A 14,974-nucleotide genomic window follows, 5' to 3' on the forward strand; every position below is an offset into this window, starting at 1 on the left:
TCTTCATGTAAACTTTAAGGAAATAGAGGTGAGGTGAGATGGCTGGCACTCTTAAAATGTAGCTGTCCTGGGGACTTCATGGGCCTCAAGTCCACACCTTCTGGAAATGGAGCTCTTTGGCCTGTAGAAGAAGAGACTCAGGGATCATGAGAATTGTACAAGTCCTTGCAAAGCTGTCATATATAAGAAGGATTAGACTTATTTTGGGATGGAGTCAGAACTAGGAAAACTGGATGGAAGTTGTAAAGGGGAAAATCTAGGATTCATGTCAGAAAAAAATATATCTTAACAATTAGAGCTTTCTAAGAGTAAAATCTTAAATAGGATGTTACTTTTTAATTTATTAGTAATAGATGCAATTTGAGCTATACCATGATATCACATGATGGAAAGCCATCAAATAAGATTCAGACTAGATATAAGAAAATAATTTGCAGTGTGTTATGCAACCTTGTGTTATTTTCTCCATCATAGCACGTTTTTAAAAGCAGGGCTTACTAGAAAACATAAATCAGTAATCTGCTTTTACATTTACATTGTTATAAAAATGTGAAAGAAGAAAATAATAACTATTATGATATTTTAGTGACAGCAGTATTTTTTTAACTTATTTGCCATTTTTAACACATACTCACATACTTCTCCACATTTATTTCTTACTTTTCATTTTAGACTCCTTTGGGGGTTACAAAGAAAATTTCTTTTCCACATTTAAGTGGTCTTATTCAAAGAAATAATTAAAAACTTATTAATCACATTGCAGAGAATGAATACAATCCAAATGGCATTTGAAAATTAATATACGTAGACATACCATAAATTAAAACAATACACTTATAGAAAATTAGAGCACCTGGAGGCCTAAAAATAGATATGATATTGTGGTAATGACATGGTAAACCATAGAAATGAATTAAAATCATGTTCCTAAGTTACCATTTAGTAAATTCTATTCAACAATACTTTAACAAGGATTTAATAAGCACACACTGTGTGCCAGGCAGTTTGGTAAGCACTGGCAATACAAAAGCTAAAATGAAACAGTTCCTGCCCTTGAGGAAGTTAATATTTGTGCACTCAATAACTTATTTATTTGAAGAACTTAGTGTATCACATAGATCCCTCCACTACAGGTCTACCTGACTTTAATCAAATCCAGAATAGACAGATTAGAGAAGAGGTGATGCAAAGCACAGAGCACCGGGCCTGGAATCAGGAAGACTTCAGTTCAAATTCAGCCTCAGACGCTTACTAGCTGTGTGACGCTGGGGAAGTCACTTTAATTGCTGCCTGCCTCAGTTTCCTCATTTGTAAAATGGAGATAATAACAGCACCTACCCTCTAGGGTTGTTGTGATGATCAAACGAGACAATAATGATATAGCATTTAGGACAGTGCCTGACACAGATGAGGAAAACAGGTTATGTGTCACACACCTGGCAAGGGTCTGAGGCCAGATTTGAACTTGCAAAGATGAGTCTTCCTGACTTTATTCCTGGCACTCTATCCACTGTGCCACCTACTTGCTCACATGACTGCTTAGGGGTAGTATTATTCACATTGTGCTCTAAATAGCTTATTTCCAGCTTACCTTTCCTAAGTATTCTTTCCCTCAGACCAGTATGAAGATGAAGGTGGTCCAGGGTACTTGGGGGATGAGTGGTGGAAACAACATCCTAAAGCCTGTGCAGGTTACGGCAGTTTTTCCTTAAAAGGTATTGAAACTGTCTTTAAGATTTAGTTTGGTTCAGGGGACAAAGGATCTGACCTTGTAGTTTTCCTTCCTTGTTCTGACTGAAGATTAGCGAAATAATGCTGCATTCAGCTGAATCAAGGCTCTATCCATTCTATGCTCTAGTCAATAAACACTTATGAAGCACCTACAATGTGCCAGGCACTGTGTTAAGTGCTAGGGATACAAATATGAAAAAAGACACTCTTTGCCCTTAAGAAGATTATAATATAACAGAGATCTCAGTAAGGTAATCTGAATGTCCTACTCCAGCTATGGCTAAGAAAATTTCCTTGTGTTAACTGTTGAATAACCTATAAATGTCTCATTTTGTTCCAATATCAGACCTGAGCCACCAGACTGGCTGGTCTGCTCTCACTTATGACATGAGAGAAAGGGGCAAGGAAACGGGTGCAAAGATACCTGTGGGATGAGGCAGCAGTGAGCGCAGGATCTAGGGACGATAACTCTAGACAGGTCTTTATAAATACTGTCTAGCGAGGTTTCCCTTTTTCCCCATTCTCCCTGGGAGACTGTTTTTTTTTTTTTTTAGGAAAGCAAACTGGGTTTAAAGTTAGAAGACCTGAGCTCTGGTTCTGGTTCTACTCTTAGCTAGACAGCACTAAATCACTTACATTCTCTGAGTCTCATTTCCTCATGCATAAAATGAGAATTTTGGAATAAATGACCATCCAAGATACAATTCTAAAATCCTACAATTTTACGATTAAATCTCAGATACTTTAAAAGAAAAACGTTAACTGTCCTGGTATATTGCCAAAAACAAAATGAATTAAAGAGAAGCAGACTGTATAGAAAGAAGACCACATTCAGAGCCCAAAGAACTGGGTTTAAATCCAAGGCTCTACTTTTTTATTTCCTGTGTGGCTTAAGAAAGTAACATCTCTGAGCCTCAGGTTCCTTATAGATAAAATGAGGAACAGGGATTAGATAATCTTTGAGGTCCCTTACAGATCTAAATACTCTCTATTTTGCAAATGAGGGACACCTGAATTAAAATCAAAAGATGAAATTAATTACTATGATCTTTGTTTCTTATGAACTAAAAAAGAACAAACTGATGGTGAAATATAATGTTAATAACATCCATGAGTTTTCTTCTAACACCCTGGGTTCCATGACCCATATTATAAACTAGATTAGTGGCATCAAATTCAAATAGAAATTGGAGCAACCATACCATACATAAGGATTCTTGCAGGTCACATACTGACTTAGGTTTTAAAATGCAGTATTATATATATATATATATATATTTTACTGTGTTTTTATTTACTTTGTTAAATATTTTCCAGTTAATTCCAATTTTAATCTAGTTTGGGCACTTGGGAATGTCACAGACTGCATGTTTGATCCCTTTGGACTAGGCCATCCTGAGAGGAAATCTATTTACTTCTAATAAATAACTCAAGACCCATTAAATTTGGAGGGAAAGGGACTTTAAAATCCCTTTCTATCCTTTGTATAGAATGTATTTCCAATTCTCAAAATTCTCTCCATAAATGTGTGTATTTAGGTATGCACATAAACTTATTTTTAAACAGAGCATGTATAATCAATCAAAAATGCTCTTATTAAGTGTCTACTATGTGCCAAGTACTAGCCTGGCAGTATGGATAGAAAGACAAAAACAAAATCTCAGCTCTCAAGAAATTTACCTGCTAATTGGAGAAACGGGTACTTAAGTAAAAACAAAATATATTTACAAGGTAATGGGGGAGCATTAGCAAGTAGGGAGGTCAGGAAGTGCTCATGTAAGAGTTGTGCTTTAGCTGAATTTTAAAGGAAGCCACATATTCTAAGAAGCAAAAGTAAAGATGGAGCAAATTCTAGGCAGAGGTGGGGCCTATACAAAGGCACACATAAAGGAAATAGAATGCTATGCAATCTGGTACTTTCTTTACTATAAAAAGCACTATATAAAAGTGAAACATTTGTTATCTGGTCAAAAAGAGAATAAATAGTTCAAAAATAATATAAAAATGAAGACGAATTGGTTATTATTTTAAGTAAATATTCTAAGCCTTACCTGTGGTAGTTTATGCTTCTCTAGCTTCCCACCTTTTTCACTGTGTAATGTGTAAACTGGTGTATACTGTACAGAACCAGAGCAAGATCCATAGTCTTCTTCATTTTCCTATAAAAAGAGATACTTTTACTACTTATTTAACATATTCACCTAGTTTCTTTAAAAAAAAAAAAGGGGTGTTGAAAAGATAGGCCCTACAATGAATATAAATGCTATATAATTGGCTGACAGAAGTATAGGATTTTTTCAGTAGAAAAATGAAATTCATTTTGAAGCTAATAGCTTTCAAAATGAGTTTTGTAAATATTTAATAATTTAAGTAAATTTTATCTTAAACATAATTTGTTTGCTTTATCTCTTATTACAAGAAAAAATGTTACACAGTATTAATACTATTTCCCTTTCTGACCCGAGTAGAAATTCAAGAAAATACAGTAATCTGAGAAACTCTTCAGAATATATATATTAAAATTAATTCTACCTTCGGAAAGTTGAAAACATTGCCCAGCTTAACATAACTAATACTATAAAGGCCACATAAAACAAAAATATCTGATTTAATTCTAAGCTAAAGACCCTCACCTTTTAAACTCTCAGCTTGATGCAAAAACTTCTATTATGATATCAAGGCAATCAACTTTATGAAAACATACATGCCTTAAAATAACTTTGAAGACTTCTGTTGTTCAATGATAAAACATGCAAACAATAAAGAGATTATTCAGTGAAAGCATATAGAATGACAGATAGTTGCTGGAGGGCTTGTTATGAAAAATGTATTACTGAACAAAGGACTAAGCATATTTCAAAAGTCATTAAAAACACAAATCTCATGTGATTTGTATAAGCTTCAAGCTGATGTATAATGTATATGTATAATAAAATGTAAACGTACAAGCTTCAAACTAATGCAAGTGCAAAGTTGGAAGAAAGGAAAACTCTGACATACCCTGTGTTTTAGTTTACTCTTTACTTCTCTTATTCCTTGTTTAGCATGATTCTTTGCCTAGAGGATGAAAAAAGGATCTGTTTTAGTTCTATTCAAAGAGTGAGCCATGAGAAAACAATGAAAATTATATATTAAGTAGACAGGTTTCAGATATAAAATATAACACTTATAATTTGTCCAAGTTACATATCTGTCCAAGGTAGATAAAGTATGTTAATACATGTCTGGTATGTTCATATGCTGAGGAAGGACTTTCTTTTTGTATCCTCAGCATTCAGCACAGTGCCAGGCACAGAGTAGGTGTTTGATAAATGTTCATTGACTACTGACTAATATGTGAGTAGTTCCATTCTCTTTGAATATAAATTCCAAGCAAAGACAACATTTAACAAACTTACCATCCCATATTGGAAAGCATATATTAGGAGTTAGCCAGATAACGGATGCCCAGCAATGGTGGTTGGAAGGGAAAAGACTATCAAAACATTTGGTAGGTCATTTTGGGGAAAATGTACATTTAAAAAGACTACAAAAGTAGTTCTCATTAACATCTTACAAAGAAATTCACCTTAGGAGAAATGAAGTACTTGTACATGCTTGTGGAGAATTTGACCAGTGGTTTTTATCAGAATAGGTTTGCTGTTCCATGTAGGCATAGAATTAGAAACAATTCAGAAAGTAAAAGCTACCCTCTTGCTTTATTAGAGAATACCTATGGAATCATTATGAGGTATTAGTGCTCCTCAGCTTCTGTAGCGAATTAAAAAAAAAGTGCACAGAATGCTTAGAAGGCAACTTTCTGTGAATGTCTTTTAATTTTTCTGTAGCTCTTATCACTTTAACTTGTTTTTGGGGAAATCCCCAACAAGAAAATCCCAAAACCATTTGATATCCTTAGCTATAAGTATTGGTTAAAATAGATAAGCATATTTAACTTGAAGAGAAGTTGGGTGGGAGTGGAGGTAGGAGAGATAAACCTGAGAGGTATATTCAAGTATTTTGAAGGCTGTCATGCTACCATTCAGAAGAGGGATCAAGCTTGTTTTGCTTGAGTGTAGACATCAGAAGTAAAAACACTGGGTGAAAACTGCAAAAAATCTAATTTAGGCTTGATTTGAGGAAAAGCTATGTGATATTTGGCAAGTTACTTAACTTCTCAATACCTCAGGTAACTCTGTAAGACTACGCTGGTAAGGGGAGTTTCCTCACATCAAGGAACTCACCGGTAAAACAAAAAATAAAATATTCCAAAGGTGTGTCTCAGTGGATTTTCCCACTGGGAGATCTTTAAGTTGGATGGTCGTTCACTGGGTGGATTTATATAATGAAACTGATGCTAGCTTAGGAATAATTTCTCCAAAGTTTTGTAATTTGTGTTAGAGAGATAATTTACTTCCAGTGAGACAGCCTTGTATAATGGAAAAATGCTGGACTTGAAGAATAAGAGTCTTCTGCCTCTGACAATACATGTGTGACCCTTGGCAAATCACTTAACCTTTATTTGCCTCAGCCAATTTTCTAAGACTTATCTACTAAATCACTGGGTTGTATCTGCATTGGTGAAAAGAGTCCCCATACCTACTAAGTCACGGGTTCTTTCTAAATTTCTGGCTTGGACTATTATAGCAGCCTCATAACTGGGCTCCTGACTTTGAAGCAGCTAGGTAGTGCAGTAAATAGAACAGTAGGCTTCGAATCAGGAAGACTCGAGTTCCAATTCAGCCTTAGATGCTTATTAACTGTGTGACCCTGGGCAAGTCAGTTAAATTCTGTTTGTCTCAGTTTTCTCAACTGTATAATGGGTATAATAACAGTACCCACCTTGCAGGAATGTCACGAGGATAAAGAAATGCTTATTCTCTTCTTTCCCCTCCCCTTTCTTGTATTAAAATTTTCATTTCCAAAAATGACATTAGCTAGTATCTCCTTCTGGCTAACATGATGAGTCAAATAAAAATATGACTATAATTAGAAAGAAAAAATATCTATATGGTAAAAAAACTTCTGGAAAAGTTTCTAAGGCAGTTAGTCAACAAGAAGCTATTGAGTGCTTAATTATGTATAAGTACTGTACTAAGCACTGGGAACTTTTTTTTAAAGGTAAAAAACAATTCATTCTCTCACATTCTAATGGAGGACACAATATGTAAATTACTGGATACACATAAGATACAGAGTAGATGAAAGGTAACCTCAGAGGAGACAGCACTAGCAATTGGGAAGACTGGGAAAGGCCCCCTGTAGAAGGCATGATTTCATCTGAGTCTTGAAGAAGGCCAGGAAAAGTGTGAGGCAAAGGTGATGAGGAAGATCATCCCAGGCAAGGGGGATAGTCAGTGTAAAGTCATAGAAATAAGAGATGGAAGATCCTGTCTAAGGAAGAGCAAGAAAGCCAATGCAGCTAGACTAAAGAGTGCACGGAGGAGCCAGAAATAAAAGCAACGGTAATTTCTGATAACAATGAGCCTTAAATGAATTTTAAACTTATGTGAGAATTAACTTATTTGTTTACCTATTTCAATATATTACTGTTTGAAATTTTTTTCAAATGGTATAGAACTTAAAATTATTTCATAACTTTTATTTAAATTTATTAGATTTCACCATACCTAATATGAATCAATGTAACAACCTGGGTTCTACTTCTGGTTTTTGACCCTAGATAATTTATTAAACATATACCTTCTTCCTGATCTGTAAAATAAGGGGATTGGATGAAATACAATCCAGGATGAAGTCCCACTAAATTCCAAAACTTTGCTTAAAAACTTCAAATACCATATCAGAGGAAACAATTGTGACAAAAATTTTAGTAAGGTTAACTTGCTTATTTGTTAATGTAAAAATGTATTTAAAAATACTGATTTGGAAAAAGCTGGGTTTTTTTCCACCAGTCTTTTACTTACCAATTAATTTTTTTAATTTAAGAAATGAAAAGAGCTTACAAATTTATATGCTGTTCGTACGGCTGGGGTTGCTTTGGTCACTGCTGTATTAAATAACGCACTTCCCTTCTGTAACAACAACAACAAACCACATCATATAAAAAATCAGATTTAGATATCATAATTAAAAATGCAAATAGGCCCTGAAACAGTAAATAATCATACACTTGAAATATAAATAACTTATATTTCATTTACAAATGAGACAAGATATATACGTATACATATATACACACATACATATATATTAGCGCAGATAACACATATATATCAGTATAGACTTAAACAGCATAATGAGCTGTTTATTACATTTTAAATGTTTAACAGAAATAAACACTACCATTATCAACTATTTTATTGTTATGCAGGAAGTCTCCTGTTTGGTATGAGTTTGGACTATTATAAAAACATTTACCAGCTTGCTAGCAGTGATAAAATTCCTATTAAATCTCACTGTCACATCTAACTCACATTTATGATTGTGTAGTATGACAAAGTTAGAGAATTCCTAGGCCAAACTGAGAGACGTTATGCTTTCCAAAATGCATTTATTCTGTATATAAAACACTTTTAATTTTAAAATTATCCGTATAAATATTGGGAAACAAAAAATATGATCAAGTGATTGATTTGCAAAATAGTTCTACTGAAAGGCAACTATGTATTTCAAATGGCATAGATATATGAAACTGATTATCCCTAATTTTCCTTTAAACTACCTTGACTGTGTGCATCCATTGCTGATAAGATCTTGAGTTTCCTGGAATATAAAAAAGAAAAATCATCAATTATATTTTGCAACAAATCCTAGCTCTAAGCAATCATGAAGTATACTTCTAGGATTTTAATGGGCAAATCCTATTTATCTAGGGTATCATGAAATTAGTAATGGAATATCCTGGGGTAGGGGTGGGGAACCTGTGGGTCTAGCGGCCACCTATGGCCTTTTAGGTACTTGGGTATGGCCTTTTGACTGAGTCCAAGTTTTAAAAAACAAATCCTTTTATTAAGGAGATTTGTTCTGTGAAGTTTGGATTCAGTCAAAGGGCAAATAATATATATGAAAGGGTTGTCTTGGTGATTGGTCCTTTTCAACTCTAAACTCCATGTCCTATCATCTATTTCTTCCCACAATATTTGTTTTAATTGCATTTCTAATGAACTTAATTATATGAAAAAAATTTTAATTAACAAAAACCACACATAATAACAATATCAGCTAGGTAGTGCAGTGGAGAGAGTGATAGGCCTGGAGGCAGGAAGACTCCTCTTTGTGAGTTCAAGTCTGGCTTCAGACATTTACTAGCAGTGTAACCATGGCAAGTCACTTAATCCTGATTGCCTCAGTTTACTCATTTGTAAAATGAGTTGGAGAAGGAAATGGAAAATCAGTACTTGCCAAGAAAACCCCAAATGGGGTAATGAAGAGTGGGACACAACTGAAATGACTGAACAACAACAGCAATTTTACATGTCTTCTTTAATCCAGGAGTTTAGGTTTGCCTATCATAAACTAGCAGTGACTCAAAAGGTCCTATTTTAGCCAGTATCCTAACAATCTTCAGGGGTTTTTTAAAAAAAATAACTTTTAGAACATTATAGCAGGTTATTTAAGCTATACATAATAACATATTGTTCTTTGCTCTTTTGAAAGAATTGCAGCCACAATTTAATAGAAATTTTATATAGCCATAATTTAATAGAAATTATTCTTGATGAGATTATATATGTAAATAGTTTCATAATTTTGAGGTAAAATGTACCACATAAATACAAGTTTCCATATGTAATAATCACATAGTTGTACAAAACTTTGTTTTCTTTATTCCCTAAAGATATTCCTGGGTCATGGAAATGTTGAAATAATGTGACCACTCAGATGGATTTGGCAAATCCAAATCTTAAATGATTTTTCCCCATTACAATTAGAATATTATATTGGAAACATTTAACTTGGAAGGCAAAGTTAGTTTCCTTGACTCAGCAGTGTTGAATGTAGTATCATCTTGACTGTCTAGGCTTATGAGTAAAGATTTAGCTTCAATGGAAATTGTGTGTTAAAATGTGGCTTTTTTACTTTTCAACTCAGACAAGCTGAATATTGTCAGCTCGTGGACAAATTGCTGAAGGCATATATTCAGCATTTACATAACTGCTGTCTCATTATCATTATGACCTGTGGGGCTAGCAGAGTGTGTGGAATTGAAAATGACATCTTGTGACAGTAATAGGGTAGAACTATGATCCCTTTTATAGTTTAATCCTATCAATTTTATCATTGGTCCACAGTCCTCTGTAATAAATGCTTTCACGGAGGTCACCAAAACTTTTAAATAAAATTAGTATTATTGAAAAATAAAAGTTTTAACTAATACGTGAATTGGGTAAACGAGTGTTTTAAGTGTAATCCAATCTAAAAGAATTATTCTTTCTAAAAAAGAAAATAATTTTGGTTGGGACTTTTATTCAGATTTTTCAGAATAAAGGAAAATTTGTTCAGCATGAAATTATTTAATTGTATGGGACAGAACATTTAAATATCAGGCCTAAATAATGTCTCCTCTTAAAAAGAGGTAAAACTTTCATTTTTTAAAAAACTGAACAATTCAGGTAATTAATTGGAGCTTCCTAGACCATTTTAATCCACAAAAATTCAAAGACAAGGGTGCTTTTTTGAGAATCCTTGCTTGTAGTTCCAGAAAGTTCAAGTTTGAAAACTTCATTAGCCTCCTTGTAAGAAAGAGACTATCTTGAAATAGATGACTAAAGAGGTGATTTCTAAGGTGATTTAGAGCATTAAATGTAATAGACTTATATAGCAGTTAATTTTATAAATTTCAGTCATTGTTTTGAATGGCTGTGTTAGACATGGTAAAGGTTGCTATTACATCTCATGTGCTTTAGGGGAATCAAACGTATCTTTCCACTGACTTTTCCAGATAAATCTTCATTTAGGAAACAACGTAGTTGGGTATCAGACAATATTCTCTGATTTCTTAGGATATTATCTCTAAATTTTAAAATTCAAACAAATTGTTTCTATGAATACCAGTACTAGGGATACAAATATAAAGGAACAACTGGTTGCTACTGAAGAAATTTTAGAAAATACCAGAGAAGCAGTAACTTTTCCTTTTCATCACCTTTGAATATACATTCTTTCATGTTTCTTGATTTTAAGGCTCATTAGTCTAGCAAAATGCAAATAAAAATAAAATGCAAATAAGTCTTATTATTATGATTCTGATTGTTTTAATGAACTATTTAATATGACAGGGGAGAGAACAACTAGATTCATGCTTGAGTGTAGAACTACAAAGCCAAAAGCATCTCTTAGCAAATGTAGGGCTCCCCCTCAATTTAAAAATTGATCATTGGCCTTCTTCACAAGCACTTGTCAAGCCCACCCACACTACTATGTCTAATCTGGCCTTAGTCATAAATCTCCTGGAGGAAAAACAACTCGGTCATACGTTAATCTCCCCTGTAACCCTTAGCATAGTGCCATATACAGGTGTAATTTATATTTATTGAATGGATTTTAGGAATGTACAAATTAAAGAACTCTTGAAAAGTAGATATAATCAAAATTATCTCAGGGACAAAATAATGGAATGAGGCCTCATTGCAAAGTTGGGAGACATAAAAAAGACAGCAGACCAAAGTGAAAAAACAGTATGGCTATATAAAAGATATGAGAAGACATATCACGTTCAGAAAAAGCAATTGTCATGTTATACAATTGGGAACATGTATTTTTTTCCACTTAAAATCATCATTAAAGTAATTCTTACTCTTGTATTTATTATTAGTTCTTAGCTTTAGAAGATATATTTCCAGTTAAATTTCATAAACATTTACCTGGTTCCAAATTTTTCTATGTAACATGATTTTTTTCCTCATTATTTTGTTTAGACTGATGGGGTGTTTTTTTCCCCCACATTTCATTTATTAACTAATGTTTTAAAGTTTGAAGGAATGTAGGCTAATGTTAATGTTTCGATGGCATGTTGCTAGGCTCAGTGAACATTTACTAGTACAACTGTGAAATCAGAGAATTTAGACACCAGCTGAAATAAAATAATACTCTTTTGAGAATATCACAGTGTCATTAGGTACTTGTGAAAAGGAATTTTAAAAAGTTAAAATTTTAAAATAAAATAATTTTAAGTAAATAATTAATGTTCTAACTTAGTCCATACCTCCACAGAAGCCACCTGAAGTGATCTCTTCTTCAAATACATCAGAAAACCCCCTTCCTGCATTTAGTTTTGCCAGTCGACCATCAATAAACTGAAATAGAAAAATATGGATGTCATGTTCATTATTTACTGTTAATTTCGCAATATTAAAACTTTATCCAATACAGAAATATGAGGCAATGGAAAGAGCCGAGTTTCCCATCCTAGCTCTGCCTCTGTCACATGATGTTGGTCAAGTCACTGTGCCTTTCTGCACTGAAGGAACTTCATTTGTAAAATCAGGGTAATACTGTATGTATGACCTATTTCTCAGGATTGTGGTCAGCAGAGTGATTTGTAAAGTATCAAGCCTATGTAAAGCTATTGCTGTTATTAGCACATACAATAACATAATAAGAAACTTGGCGGCAAACATAGGGATAGAACACAGTAGGTGATTGATAACTGTGTAATTAATTATGACGCAAAGGTACAACAAAAAGCATATTTCAACCATTCACTGTCAAGTAATCAATGTAAAACTATGACTTTTATGAAGGATGGCATAGGCCCTAAAATAACTAATCATTAATAATGAAAACCATTCAAAGAGTAGCCACTTTGTTATTTCATATAGACTGAAAAATGCTCTTAAAACCATAACTATAACATAGATAAGAATGTATACTGAACTGACAAAAATGGGGCTATCTAAACTACAAGAATATCTATATATCAGAAAGCAAGCCATATTTTTAAATATGGTAATATTATAAAATAGTTGAGGAAGCATATTAAAAAACCTCCTTTTAGTTCTACTGAAAATAATGAGAAACAATATTTTCTCCAGCCTAAAACCCCTTCCAGACTTTTCCCTTTGGGAAAGTAAATAGAACAAAGTATAAGGTACCAGGAAATGGATCAAAGGTGATAATCAAACATGTTCTCTAGGTAAGATCATTGCTTCTCCACTCCCATACAGTGACTGGCACTGAGACGTAAGTAAGGGGAGAGGGAGAATACTTTTTTGCATTCAGTGTTAAGATATTGATCACAGGAAGAAAGCCTTCTCATTTCCTAAGGGGAAGGTCAAGGATGGAACTGAGTAGTGACTACTGCAGAATGTTAAACCAATTTTGCATTTTATCACATTATGATCTTCCTTGTTCAAGATTCCTATAAATGTTACTTCACATCATTTTGAGGAGAGAAATGTCTAAGGCCATGGAGGTTAGGGGAGAGGAACAGGCTGCTTTGGACATCTACACAGTAGAGCATTAATTTTTTTTCCTCTGACATAACACAAGTTTTAAGACTGTTATTTTGGTAGTTCATTAGGAAGATTGCCAAGGCCCCTTCTGTGAGAAATAGAAAAGTATTTCTACAGTACAGGTCAAAAAATGATTTTACACAAGCCAAATGAATGATTTGGTTACTAAAAAAAATACATTTTGCTCCCACAATGAGCAACTGCATCACAATCACCTTTTATTTTACTAAAAATGAAAAACATAATTATGTAAAATTGACAAACCAGTTTGGCTTTTCTTCTGTAATATCAAAGTAAAAAGTACATAAACATACCTATAATGGCTAAAAGTTGAAAATAACTAGGAGATAACATAAAGGCTAACATTCTACCATGCAGTTCTTTGTAAAGGTAAATTAATGGCTGCACGAATATAGCAGTTCTACTTGGTGACTTTTGTATAAGGTCTTTAGTTGCACAATTCTCAGGTATAGTTGCATATCTACAGCTAGGGAGGAGGGAACAATGAATCAACTATTTTCAACATGTAGAAGGGTCTACCAACAATGAATATTTATTTGTTCCTGAAAATCTCTTTTGCTGAAGTAAAAAGTTCCCCCCAAAAAATGTTTGATTTGGTAATTTCATATCACATATTCTGAAATAATTTATGAAATATTTGCCTGAAGTATGGGATCACACAACATATGCTTAGACTAAGAAATCATTGTGATTAATGAAAACATGCTTAAATACAAGATTGACTAATGAGACAATCAAATATTTTTAGCTTCTGTGATAAATAATAAATTATGAATTTAAAAATTGGTTTCAAATGAACACCAATACAAGTTAATAAACCAAAACCTGAGGGCGATGTAAGTGGACAGAGAAAGGGAAGGAGAAGGGAATGAGAATTCATTAAGCATGTACTATGTGCCAGCCACTGTGCTAAGTACTTTACAATTATAATCTCATTTGATCCTCACAACAACCCTGGGAAGTAGGTACTACTATTATTCCCATTTTACAATTGAAGAAGTTGAGGTACACAAAGGCTAAGTACACTTGCTGAGGATGAAACAGCAATTAACACACGTATATTAAGCTCCGACTATGAGTCAGGCATGGGAATACAAATAAAGTGAAACCAACATTACTCACAAAGTGCTAAATGTTATTTTGAAAGAAAAGAAAAATTTTTCTGTTGGCAAACAATTGTCAGTGGCAATCTGGTACCTGTCAATTTACAAAATGAATTAAAAAGTTCTTTAAAATATGCTACAAATGAATAAACTGAGGAGTAGTAACAATGGACAAGAATGCTTATAAAATTGCTCCCTGTTAATTTTCTCTTGGCTAAACTTCTCCTTCATTTTTGGATTCAAAATCAAGTTTTTTCCACTTTCAAAATGAGTTATTATACTGGTCTGACCATGAACTATCACTGGATTTTTTCACAGTCAAAGAGATAAGCGAATCTTAAGCTACTGCTGTGTAGAAAACTGTCTTTGAACGAAAAGACATTATCTCTTTTGGAACAGTTATGAATTTGCTACATGACATAACCTGACACCTGATTAATGGTCACCCTCATCATCTGGAAAAAAACATACTCATAGATAATTGGAACACTGAAATTCAGTTTTCAGCTTGCAGATTATTAGAATAAGCCATTTAGATGTAAGTAATGCCAAGGATGACTATTAAAAAAAACAATGGTAGCAATGCAGGGATAAAATAAAACACTGCAGATTGACAGTGCTTTTTCAAAGAGTATCCAGTTTTAAGATTAGAGTATGACATTAATCAACACCTACCTAGCAGTGTATTAGATTATTTAAGAACAAGGACAGTACCTTATTAAT

At 33.5% G+C, this 14,974-nt stretch overlaps 1 protein-coding gene across 1 annotated transcript in view; it reads right to left on the bottom strand.

Moving 5' to 3' along the window:
• The window catches only part of DENND1B (DENN domain containing 1B), a 388,444-nt gene that overhangs the window by 20,020 nt on the left and 353,450 nt on the right, over positions 1-14,974 (bottom strand). Inside the window, exons 15-19 of the mRNA XM_036754915.1 lie at positions 11,879-11,969; positions 8,396-8,436; positions 7,677-7,745; positions 4,732-4,788; positions 3,783-3,890 (exon numbers count right to left, since the gene is read on the bottom strand). Of these exons, the coding sequence (XP_036610810.1) occupies positions 3,783-3,890; positions 4,732-4,788; positions 7,677-7,745; positions 8,396-8,436; positions 11,879-11,969 (366 nt within the window). The remainder of the gene's footprint in view (positions 1-3,782; positions 3,891-4,731; positions 4,789-7,676; positions 7,746-8,395; positions 8,437-11,878; positions 11,970-14,974) is intronic.

This window comes from Trichosurus vulpecula, chromosome 4, assembly GCF_011100635.1.
Source record: "Trichosurus vulpecula isolate mTriVul1 chromosome 4, mTriVul1.pri, whole genome shotgun sequence".
Lineage (NCBI taxonomy): Eukaryota > Metazoa > Chordata > Mammalia > Diprotodontia > Phalangeridae > Trichosurus > Trichosurus vulpecula.